Source organism: Neopelma chrysocephalum, unplaced genomic scaffold (assembly GCF_003984885.1).
Source record: "Neopelma chrysocephalum unplaced genomic scaffold, ASM398488v2 Primary Assembly neopelma1_97, whole genome shotgun sequence".
NCBI lineage: Eukaryota > Metazoa > Chordata > Aves > Passeriformes > Pipridae > Neopelma > Neopelma chrysocephalum.
In genome coordinates this window covers 1,654,539-1,666,169 of record NW_020897760.1, presented here as the reverse complement: position 1 = coordinate 1,666,169, position 11,631 = coordinate 1,654,539, and the positions used below count along the sequence as shown (strand labels likewise).

Below are 11,631 nucleotides of genomic sequence, written 5' to 3'. Positions count from 1 at the left end.
ACTCGCCCTCTCCCGCTGCAGGGCCACTCTCCAAGCAAAAGTAAACCCAGTGACAGTTCAGCAGCAGAAACGTGCCCATGCTGCTCTAATTAATCAAAGAGGTGGCAGGGAGTGACAGGTTTGTGCCCTCCTATGAGCACCCCTGGCAGACAGCTTGTCCTGCAGATCCAGCAGCTCCCTGCAGAGATCCCAAAAGACAATGCTAAAATTCAGCGCTTTTTGTTTGTTTTAAACCTTTAAAAATACACATCTTGCTTTTTTTTTTCTTAAATATATAGTCTATAAAATAAGGCAACTCGAGGAGACAAGGGGAATGTCCCCATTGCTTAGGTACTGCATCCCACCACCAAAGAGGGTGACAGTACTTCCAGTTGAGAAAAGTGACTCTGCCCGGCCCCAACACACTCCAATGGTGCTGTAAATCATGGGGAAACACCTCAGCAGCCCCTGGATGCATCCCAAGAAAGGAAGGATCTCTGGGGTTTTATGGATAGGGAGTCATTTCGCCGGGGATGCTGCAGCCACAGCAGGAACAGCTTAGGGAACCCCCATGGCCAGGAGACCTCAGGGACAAAGGCAGCACAGAAGATGGAACGAGTTGATTTCTCCCCAAAACTGAAGCACACATAAATCTTTGAGAGAAACTCTTATAACATGACTATCTTGTAGTATTAAAAGCTATAAACAAGGTAAGCACAAAGGAGTGCTACTCATTCCCAGCCCAGATCCTGCTCAGTCTCACAGCATTCCAAAAAACCAGACTATACAGCAGCTTTTTATAACATGGAATTCATCTGTCTCTATGGAAGGAGTACAAGTGTGTGTTTTTCCTCCAATGTTTTCCCTCTTTTATGTATATTAATGCTGGAAATGTGATCTTCACATCTCTGAGCTTTGTAGCATACACGTTTTCCATGTTGCTCCCCAGTTCCCACTGGGCTAAGTGTTGCTTTCTAGAGCTTTATTTCTCTAAGAAATAAATTTAATATAAAATAATTTATAGGAAAGAAAACTCAACCTAGAGAGTACTCAGCAGTAAATAGTCCTGTGGAGCAACAGGATGGCACATTGTAGGCTCAAACAGGGACTGGGGGTTGGAAGGGGGTGGCAAGGACACCATGGCAAGCTGTGTAAACCTGGAATGATCATTACCTGGGTCTGCATCACTGATCCATGATGGACCATAGGCAGGAATAATTTATAGCCTCAAAAGAGGAAAAAAACCCTTATTCTAACAAACCTGACCTTATAAACAAAGATCTTTTCACCCTGACACTGGCTATACTGGTACCCACCAACGGCACCCAGTACACCGTCACCTAATCTGAGCACAGCCCTGGCACTGCACAGAGGAACCAAATCCATGGTGGAGTGAACTCCTGGTCCTTGGCACAAGTGTTTAGTTCTCCTCGTCCGAGAGAACAGGTGGGATCTTGCTGGACAGCAGGGTGTACACGTAGGGCCAGATTTTGTTGGTCTCAGTGCCCGAGAAGGAGTGAAGGATGCCTCTGCTCCTGGAAAGAGATGGGAGAAGAGGTCAGCACCAGCCTTCCTGCGGACAGGGGTATCCACAGGCAGGTCGGACGGGGCTTGGAGCAACCTAATGGAAGGTGTCCTGCCGATGGAACAAGATGGTCTTTAAGGTTCCTTCCAACCCAAACCATTCCAGGATTCTGTGATTCTCCCCCCTCTCCTGCAAGGGTGATTTTGGCCCCTCAAGGACCACTTCTGCACTTAAAAACACTCCCAGGATCTCGCACCTTTTCAGCAGTGGATTGTCACCCTATGTTAATCCATCTATTCCCAAGTTGGCCATGGCACAACTGCTCCAAACTACCAGGGGACAAGCCCTGAAACACTCCTCTGCTCCCAGCAGACCCATCTGAGCCAGCGCCGGAGTCTTGCCCTTCTCCTGCCCTCTTGCCAACCACCCCCATGTTCCACTCAAACCCCTCAGGGCCCTGGACTGATTTTTGCATGGCATGGACCACCCTGGATCTGTGCCTTCTGTCACAGCCAAAATATGCCTCCCATTGCCAGCCCTGGCAAAGCTCTGTATGGAGCCCAGCAAGACAAACAGGAGTTGTGAATTCCTTTAGATCAACCTACTCCCTCCAAGGGAGGCCCCTCCAGGGCCAGGGCTTGGCTGCAATGAAGGGCTGGGCTTGTGCTGTTGAGCACAGTGATCTGCATCCCAAAAATCTATTGGGGCTGTGCCGGGGCTCCTGGGGCTGTGGGGATGTGGGCACAGGACTGGGCTGGCGAAACAGCACTTGGGCCTGTTTTTACAGGCATGCTGTGATTTTTTTCTCATGATCCAACTCACTTGTACAACTCTATTACAGGCTTTGCAGCATCTTTGTACTTTCTGAGCCTGGCAGCCACAGCCTCGGGTCTGTCATCCTCGCGCTGCACCAGGGGCTCTCCCGTCAGGTCATCGATGCCCTGCAGGAGGGAAACACCATCAGGGGATGTGGCCACCAGCCCCATCATCCAGCTGGAGCTCTCTGACTAACACCTCATCCTGCTCTGCATCCATCCACCATCCTGGACAGCATTTAGCATAAATCTCATATTCCTATAACATTTAGCATAACTCCTCAGGCAAATCGGCGCTCAGTGCTACTACCTGGGATTGCTCTCTCAATGCTTTTTTCAGCATCCCAGGTCATGAAGAGAAAAGCTTGTCTGATCTTTTCCTTTTGTGGATCATTCCCAGCCAGCTCCATGGGCTCTTACCTGGACATGGGGGGGGTTGAAGTCCATGTTGTAGACCCTCCCACTGCCCGGGTGGACCCAGCGGGCGCTCAGACGATCTTTCAGCGTCTCGAAGGGAATGTTCAAGCTGATCACCAGGTCCAGCTCACAGATCCTGTCCAGTGCCTTGGCTTGTCCCAGTGTGCGAGGAAAACCTGTGCAGTCACCACAATGTAAAGGGGCTGGAATGAGAGGTAGGAAAGCAGCAAGAATGGAACCAAACCCATCCATCACGCAGCTCCAGAGCTGCAAATCCACTGCAGCTCCTCCCTGTGCTGTAGCACAAGTGGTGTGAAAGGCAGACACCACCATATGGCTACAATAAAAAACAGCTCCCACAGCACCAGCTCCTGAAATATGACACATAGGTCGCTGTGGGCTCAGGTTTTCCTGCAAAGATGTGTCTGGTGTCCCTGCACGGGGGCTGGGGGCAAGTAGGAGGGAACAGGCAACAGCAAAACAGGAAGAAATGCTGGAATTACAAGGAAAAACCTGAAGGAAACAAAGTGCTGTACATAGATAAGGGACAAGCTGCTGGTTTACATGGAGGGCATCAAGGACACTGTGATCAAATGGTTCTGTCCTCTGAAGGTGGTGGGTGGTACCTTTGCTTTGGAAAAGCCAGTGAGCAGCTGGGAGCAGAGAATAATAGACTCCCAAGATGGTTTGGGTTGGAAGGGACCTTAAAGACCTGAAGGGAGCCAACAAGAAAGATGGAGAGGGACTTTTTACAAGGGCCTGGAGGAACAGGACAAGGGGGAATGGCTTCCTACTGCCAGAGGGCAGGGTTAGGTGGGATATTGGGAAGAAATTCTTCCCTCTGAGGACAGGTTGCGCAGAGAAGCTGAGGACAGGTTGCGCAGAGAAGCTGTAGCTGCCAAATCCCTGGAAGTGTTCAAGGCCAGGTTGGATGGGGCTTGGAGCAACCTGAGCTACTGGAAGGTGTGCCTACCCATGGCGAGAGGTGGAACAAGATGAACTTTAAGGTTTCTCCCAACCCAAACCCTTCTGGGATTCTGTGATTGTTTGATTCCAGTTCCAACCCTGCTGCCATGGAAAAGGACACCTGGCCTTACCTGTTTGCTCTCAGCGTCTCCTCCCTCTCCACCTCAGGTGGCTTTTGGCTTTGAAGAACCACTTCACACACTTGTGGAGGCAGTAAGAGGTTTTTCTTGGCGTGTCTCCAGCACTGCTCTGCTCTCTGGCTCTGCTTCATGAACAACCCATCCCCTTTCCCTGCCTTTCCCTTTCCCGGCCGCGTGCCAAAGGCTCAGCTGGACACGCACGTGCTACTGCCAAGGGCAAGGGGAAGAAACACATGCAGGCAGATGTCCCTGCCAGCAGGTCGGCTCCTGCCTCCCCTCCCTCCACCAGCAAAGACACCTTCTGGCTTTTCTCTCTCCTGGTATTGCCAAACCATTAGCAGCAAGATGATGTTTTGAGGGGGGCTGGCATTTTCGTGTCCAGAGGGGACTCACCATCGAGCAGCCAGTGCTGCTCCCGCCGCTTCTCCAGCTCCGTCATCATCACGCGCGTGATGACGTGGTCGGGCACCAGAAGGCCTCGCTCAAGGTACTGCTTTGCCAAGACACCAACTTCTGTTCAAGAGAAGAAATAAAAAAACCAAGAGCAATAAAAAAACCCCATGACATTTCCAGTTAAAAAATATCGCTCCCCCTCAAATCCTGCCTGTCCTCTCAAATGGCTCATCCATCGCTCTGCTCACAGTTGCTCTTGGTAGCTGGGGCCACATGGTCATTTTGGTGCTGGAGAAATGGAAATACCTGAGATACCTGAGAGCAGGAACATGGTGATCCCAGCCAAGCCTTTGGCTGACAGAGCAAGGGGCACTGGCACCAGCTGGATGTGCCAACACATGGAGCTCCTTTGGTTCAGGAGACGGGTCCAGTGCAGTTACAGATGACACTGGCACAGGTATGAAATGTCCTGAAGACACTGAACTTGCTTCCCACCCACAGGGCTTGAAGATTTCAGAGTCTCTACTTAAAATATGCTCCGATAAGAAAGTTATTCCCAAAAGCAAATCCTTGAGAACGTAATTGACGTGTAATTGCAAGGTAAACACTCCTTCCTGGGCTTCTGCCTGGCTCCTGCATCACTCGGCTTCGGCTGCTCCTGGAAGCTGGAGAGGGACTTCGGACAAGGGCCTGGAGTGGCTTCTCACTGACAGACAGCAGGGTTAGATGGGAAATTGGGAAAGAATTCCTACCTGTGAGGGTGGGGAGACCCAGTTACGGTTTGCCCAGAGAAGCCCTGGATGCCCCGTCCCTGAAGTGTCCAAGGCCAGGTTGGACAGGGCTTGGAGTAACCTCGGCTAGTGAAATGTGTCCCTGCCCATGGCAGGGGGTGGAACTAGAAGATCATAGAATCACAGACTGGTTTGGGTTGGAAGGGACCTTGTTCCAACCTCCCCAGTTTAGATGGTCTTCCAACCCAAACCATTCCGTGATTACAGTTTGCCTGTGATTTTCTTGGAGCCACTCAGAGACACAAGGAAACTGTTTGGGGAATGCAAATATTCTTTGTCCCCATGTGTGACAAGTCCCGTTCCTGCCACCAGGAGAAGTCCAGCCTCTTTCCCCTTGGACCAGGACCTGACGTACACCTCCTCTTCTTCCCACAGCAGCTGAAATAGCATTTGTCACCAGAAATGAACAATTTTGCAATCTGTTTGTTGCACGATTTCTGGTGAGGACAGCACATTTTAGCCCTCTCAAAGTATGAGTCCTCTCTAAAAATAAGCCACAGGATCCTGCATTTTGAGGCAGGCTCTGGTTTTCCAGGCTGCAGCAAGATGTCAAAGCGGGCAGCACGTGCACCTGGCTGTGGGATGAATTCCTGAGCTGCAGGAGGGAGTTTTTGCAAGCTATACAGTTCTTGGAGAGAATTCATCTGATCTAAGGGAGAAACCAGCCCGAACAGATCCCCCTGGGAGTGTGGGGTTGGGTGTGTGCAGGAAACCTTGTGAACTCCCAAAATGATCTGCAGAGGATGCCTGGCTGAAAAGCAGGGCAGGTGGGGCTCCTGGGTTGAATCTAAAATCCAAAGGAACTGCTGGGAAAATGCAAATATTCTTTCCCACTGTGTGTGACAAGTCCTTCTCCTGACACCAGAAGAGGTCCAGCCCCTTTCCTCTTGGACCAGGGCCAAGAATCCAGAATTTTGGAATCCAGAATCCAACCTGCTTCAGAATGGGCAGGCAGCCGGCGCTGACTCACCGGCCTGCGAGGCTGAGTCACCGCAGGGACCGGGATCACATCCCACTCCCTCTGATCCATAAAGGCATTCCAGCTCGCCCTGCTGAGCGGCTCTTTGCTCAGGGCCACAGTGATTGCCAGGAACCAAGGGCAGAAAACACCTTTTCTCAATGACAAGTTCTCTGTCACTGCCCAGACGTCACCAGCGCTGCCGGCAGTGATCCTGCTTGGAAAAGCAAAGTACTCATGGATGGAAATGATGCACTTATGCAACCAGTATGGAGACCTGCGAGGGCAGAAATAGTATTGCATCTGCCTACATGGTTTGATATTTATTCACATGGTCTGCACAGTGCCAGAGGCTTGCAGGGAACGTGCTCCCTGGCAGGGCAGGGATGCTCCCAGGACAGGAATGTCCTCGGGGCAGGGTTGCTCCTGGGGCAGAGCCGGTGACCACAGAGGCTGCAGCTGCCACAGAAGGTCTGGTTGTCACCCCGAGGAGGGGTGGCCATCCGAGGGACCAGCTGTGGCTCGGCAGGGCTGCTGGAGCTGGGCCTGGAGCTGCAAACCAAAACACACCGAGCCCCAGTTGGGGCTGGGAATACAGTCTGGGAATACAGGCCCACAGTCCTGCATCCCAGAGGCTGCAGCTTTCCCACGCCCCTGATACGGGTGGTCAGCTCTCCACTGCTCTGTGATGGACAATTCCTGCTGTTGGGAATGCTGCTCTTATGTGCCTGCCGTGTGTGCCAGAGGGACACACCAGCACGTGGACATGGAATGCATTACCATGGGGGTCCACACACTAGCACAGAATGCTGACTGCTTCCAGAAAGCTCCTGGAGCTTCTCCCTCCTCCAAAGTACAGGCAGCACTGCCACCCCTTCCCTCCCTAAGGAGGAACAGGGATGGATTTTACATGAAGGACCTGCAGATATGCCCAGTCTCCAGACCCCCAATACCCAGGATGTGCTGGAGTGCATTATCCCAGCAGCCACAGCCCTTGGGGTTTCTTCCAGGCAGCCTTTAACTCCAAGTTTAACAGTTGATATCCCCTTCCCGGTCCACCAGCTGTCAGTCCTGAAGCTCAGCCTGCTCCAGGTAAGACTCTACCCCGATGCAGCCCTCCCCAGCCTCAGGCCAGAGGGAAGCAGGGTTTGGGCAGTCCTTCCCAAGCAGGGTGGAAAATCGAAGTCCCTCGACATGAGGAGCTGGGACTCACCCCTGTGGAACTGCACAGCACCAAATCCCCATTGCTGTGGCTGGGTGCATAGAGGGGGTGCAGGCATTACTCTGCAGTTACTCCAGGTAGCAAAGGGCTCCTTAGGTGCTGTTTGTGCTGAGCTCAAACCCAGCCTTTTGACCCATGAGATTAATCCCATTAATCTAATGACCATGGGTTTAATCTGCCCTTTAACTCATGGGACTTCCAGCTCTCAGTGGCTTCCCCCACGTGGCCCTGATCTGTCCCTCTTTATCACAGCAACACAGTCACAGCCCTGAGAGATGTGTCCCACTCCTGAGGCCACAATCCACACAGCAGCCTCCCAGGGCCAGGAAGGACAGGCTGGAGGAGAGGCTGTTCCCAAACACAGCACTCAGCAGCCTCCAGACCCTGCATGATAACCCCAGACTTTCTGCCCTATGGCAAAATCTTTAGCATGTTTTTTTTCCTATTATTTAGGCTACAGCAACACGATCCAGACTAACAGAGAGGAGAAACCTTGGGTGTGAACAGGGCAGTGACACAGTTGTCTGTGCTCCACTGCAGTTAAGCCACACCAGATGTCACCCCAGTTTTGGGACCCCAAGACCTTTTTCCTGACACAGACACTGAATCCAGGCCCTTGTTCCAATCCTGTCCTCAGCATCAGGATGTCATTTTGGGGAGCTGGAGCCTGGAGTGGCCCCAAATGCAGGCCATGACACTGGATGGACAGCGAGATCTTTCTGGAGGGCAACAGCCAGTGCTGGGGGAGACCCTGTGGCCAGAGCACTGCAGCTGCTCCCACACACAGGGATATAGCAGGGACCCCAAGGAAAAGCAGAGGGCTAGCAGGCTGCATCCCCTGAGGTCAGCTTTGATCACCAACCAGGACAGTGTGGCTCTGCCAGCAAAAAACCCTGGGAAAGGTGGGAGAAGGACTGTGGGGCCAGCCCACATCCCCCTTGGAATTTTGTTTTGTGTGTCCCTTGGTGGATGCTAACAAATGAAATCCATCACGAGGAAGGGATAGGAACCACTTCTGTCTCCAACAAAGCACCTGAAAGGGAGCAGTAGGGCAGACACAAGACTCACAGACTCTCAGCCAAAGCCAATTAAGTTGTTTTGCAAATTAACTGCAGAGTCCTGGAGCCTGGAATGCCACTAGCACCAGAGATGACCACTCGGGTTCCGGGGCAAGTACTGGCCAAGGAAACAGCTCACCACCCTCCAGCAGCCCTGCCTAGCACCAAAAACACAGCCTCTAAGACTTCCAAGATGTTGAAAAGGCCTTTTCCTACAGCAGAGCAGCCACTCACTGAGAGACTCTAATTAAGAGACACATGGGCAGGAGTGGATGCACTTCAGGGTTGCTGTAGCACAACTTAGCACCCTTCAGGAGCAGCCACGCATTCAGTGGCTTTGCCTGGCTGTGAAGTCCTTGTTCCCTGAGAATGCCAACATGGACACCAGCAGCGGGCCTGGAATGCTCTCCACGCTGGGTTCTCCAGCTTCTTCCGGCAGCTGGAGCCCTCTGTGCCCCCCCAGCCTGAACCCTCAGCCACGGCCACTTTATGTCTGGCACGGGCAAGCAGGAAAATCCCTGGTGCATTGACTCTCTAAAAACACTGGATTCATGGTTCCCTCTGGGATGATGAGCCTGTAATGATTCTGTTGGTATTGCAGAGCCCCAGCTCCCCCACAATGCAAAGCCAGTGGAAGAGTTGATTAACTTGGGAAGAGAATCTACTTCCACCTGGTTTCCCCCAGAGCTGGCACACAGCAGCACAGTCATGTAACAGCTTGTCCAAAGCAAATAGCAAAAAAAAAAAGCAAATAGCTGGAGCTTACTGAGAGCTGTAAGCAGAGGCTGAGTCAAAGGTGGGACCCGAACGTCACACATACAGCTGGTTTCCTTCTGAGTAATTTTCCCTGCACTTCTCTGTGTTGTTTCCTTTGGGAAACTGAATGTACGCGAGACACTTTGGGAAACACCTTCAGCTAACTCCATTCACAGCCCCTTCTTCCTTCTCCAGTGTCCCCAGAGAAGCTCTACAGCAAGAGCAATAACTGAAATATAAAATTCAAGACAGTGACTCATTCAGAACTTGATTGTGGAAGTTCCCAGATGGGCATGGTCTCACCACGCTGCGCCTCTCCACACACTGCACCTCTGCTGGCTTTTCACCCCATCTTTCTGTCCTTCAGCCAAAGCCCTCATCGAGATTTTCCAACTTTTCAGCCTCTCTCCAAAGGAAATATTATTGTCCTTTTTATTTACCAAAGGAAATCTGGATATTTTTACATGAGTGACCAGCACAGGGCTATGTGCAACGCCCTTGCACCACATACCTCTCCAAAACTTCAGCCTCTCTAATTTTTCTCCCTGTTTTCATCACCCTTCTAAAAAGGGAAATCACTTCTATGTTCTCTGGCTTGTTTTGCCTCCACACCGTTTCACCGTTCCTCTGCCCAGTGAGTCAGCTTCCCCCCCGGGTCGGTCTTTCACACATTAGCAAAGGAGAGAAGGAACTGCTGAAAAAAGAAATATACTGGGATTGCCTAATGGCAGCTGCAGAGGAACCCGAGCAGGAGCTGAGGTGCAGCACAGCTGCTCCAGAGCCTCACCAGAACCAGGAGCACCTCAGCAGCCTGGGACATGGGCACAGCACATCCCATCTCCCATGGGGTTTGCACTTGGATGTCAGACATGGGATAGGCAGGATTGCTGCCAGCCCTAAAAAAGAGTCTCGAGGGGGTAACCTGTGCAAGGGTGGGTACTGACACCCACCTCCTCCAACTCCCTGCTTCTGGAAGGGAGTTTCATAAGGAGTGGGGAGCACACACCAGCACCCTGTAACACCCCCGGCCCTGCCACAAGGCACAGCACAGCACAGCCCCTGGCCACAGCACCCCATGACACGGAGGAATATTCCCAACAGGGTTTCTCCTGTGGACAAATGCGTGTTCCCAATGCATCCCTCCCACCGTGGGTGTTGTGCGGGCACAGTGTGCACCAGCATTCCAGCCATCTGCCATCCACCGCTTTAGGTTTTCCCCCCATCCCTGAACAGCCACCTGAGGCAGGATGAAGTTATTAATAACACATACACGCCGCCGTTAACCATCAGTGCACGGGCAGGTGGGTTATTCCTACCGACCTCTCCGGAGCTTAATCACCTGGGACAGAGATAAAACTGTCGCACACCCACGGCACCCGCGGCATCAACCCCACTTTTATCGGGCAGCTCCGTCAGCTCAGGCTGGAGGGAGAAGGCGATGAATGAGCTGTGCCAAATCCCCGGAAAGAAAACAACCTGTAGTGGATCCGGGGTGTGTAGGGGGGAATGTGGATCCCATCCCATCTCCATTCCCATCTCCATCCCACTCCCATCTTCATCCCCATCCCTACCCTGTCCTCATCCCCATCCCATCGCCATCGCTGCCCCGTCGAAGATGCGCGGGGCAGGGACATCCCGGTCTCGCCGCTCCCCGCGACGGGGCGGCCCCGCGGGCACTTACCATCGCCGCCGCCGAGGCTCTCCCGCAGGAATTGCCCGCTGGAGAGGTGTTGGAGCCCGAAGCTGCGGGCGATTCTCTCGCACACCGTCCCCTTGCCCGAGCCGGGGGGTCCCAGCACCACGGCCCGCAGCAGCTTGGAGGCCATTCCGGCTGCCGGAGCCGTGCGGGGCAGTACACGCGTCAGTCTCTCCGGCCCCGCGCCCGCCGCTCCCCCCGCACCGCCCGTACACATCAGCAGGGCGGGGGGAGCCCCGCGGCCGCTCCGCTCCCGCCGCCCGCCCGCCCCCTCGGGCCGCGGCACCCTGGGACTTGTAGTCCCGCAGCCGCCCGCGCAGCCCCGCGGCCCGACGGGGCCCCCGCGGCTCTGCCCGGCTGGGCTCGGCTCAGCTGGGCTCGGCTCGGCACGTCCCGGCTCGGCGCGGGGCGGGCACAGCGGCGGGAGGTCCCGGAGCCGCGCCACCCATGGAAGCGGCTCCGCGGGATCCCAGGGCACGTCCCGCACGCCCGGCACGGCCGTGCCCGCAGGGAGCCGGGGGGGCCGCGGGGGACCGCGACCACCGGGGCGGACACAGCGGGGCGGGAGTGCACGGGCTGCGGACACGGCCGGCAACTGCAGCCCGCGATGGTACCGGTACAACCTGTGGAGGTACAGCCTGCAAACAGCCGGCAAACACACAACCGGGGAAGGCACAACCTGTGGATGCACAGCCGGAGAATGCACAGCCCGCAGAGGATGCACAGCCTGTAAACAGGCTGAAAATGGTCGCACATACACGGCGGGCGATCGCAGCTGCACATGCACAGCCCACACACAGAGACCGCAAAGTACAGCCCGCGGTGCTCAGGGGCTGGTGGTACCGCGGGGGGTGGCGTGTGGCTCCGTGTGTGTGTGTGTGTGTGTGTGTGTGTGTGTGTGTGTGTGTGTGTGTG

General features: G+C 54.1%; 1 protein-coding gene across 4 annotated transcripts; it reads right to left on the bottom strand.

Annotated features, from left to right (window-relative positions):
• Positions 1-214: 214 nt before the first annotated feature.
• On the bottom strand, positions 215-10,916 carry AK4 (adenylate kinase 4). 4 transcript variants are annotated; one of them, XM_027694421.1, is made up of 6 exons: positions 10,702-10,798; positions 10,360-10,442; positions 4,236-4,355; positions 2,740-2,939; positions 2,327-2,445; positions 215-1,514 (listed from the first exon to the last, which is right to left on the bottom strand). In XM_027694421.1, the coding sequence occupies exons 2-6, from the start codon at positions 10,403-10,405 to the stop codon at positions 1,400-1,402; spliced, it is 600 nt and encodes a 199-aa protein (XP_027550222.1). In that variant the 5' UTR covers positions 10,406-10,442; positions 10,702-10,798; the 3' UTR covers positions 215-1,399. The 4 variants fall into 4 exon arrangements, with proteins under 4 accessions (XP_027550222.1, XP_027550220.1, XP_027550223.1 ...); XM_027694419.1 differs by lacking the exon at positions 10,360-10,442 and having other exon boundaries at positions 10,702-10,916; XM_027694422.1 differs by lacking the exon at positions 10,702-10,798 and having other exon boundaries at positions 10,360-10,573.
• Positions 10,917-11,631: the final 715 nt, after the last annotated feature.

What these genes read in the sequence shown, in the direction of transcription:
- AK4 (XM_027694419.1), bottom strand. Translation starts at nt 10,846, where the DNA reads ATGGCCTCCAAGCTGCTGCGGGCCGTGGTGCTGGGACCCCCCGGCTCG. An exon ending in GAGCCTCGGCGGCGGCGATG is followed by an intron (nt 4,356 to 10,701) that starts GTAAGTGCCCGC and finishes TCTCTTGAACAG; the next exon opens with AAGTTGGTGTCTTGGCAAAG. An exon ending in GCAGCACTGGCTGCTCGATG is followed by an intron (nt 2,940 to 4,235) that starts GTGAGTCCCCTC and finishes CTCTCATTCCAG; the next exon opens with CCCCTTTACATTGTGGTGAC.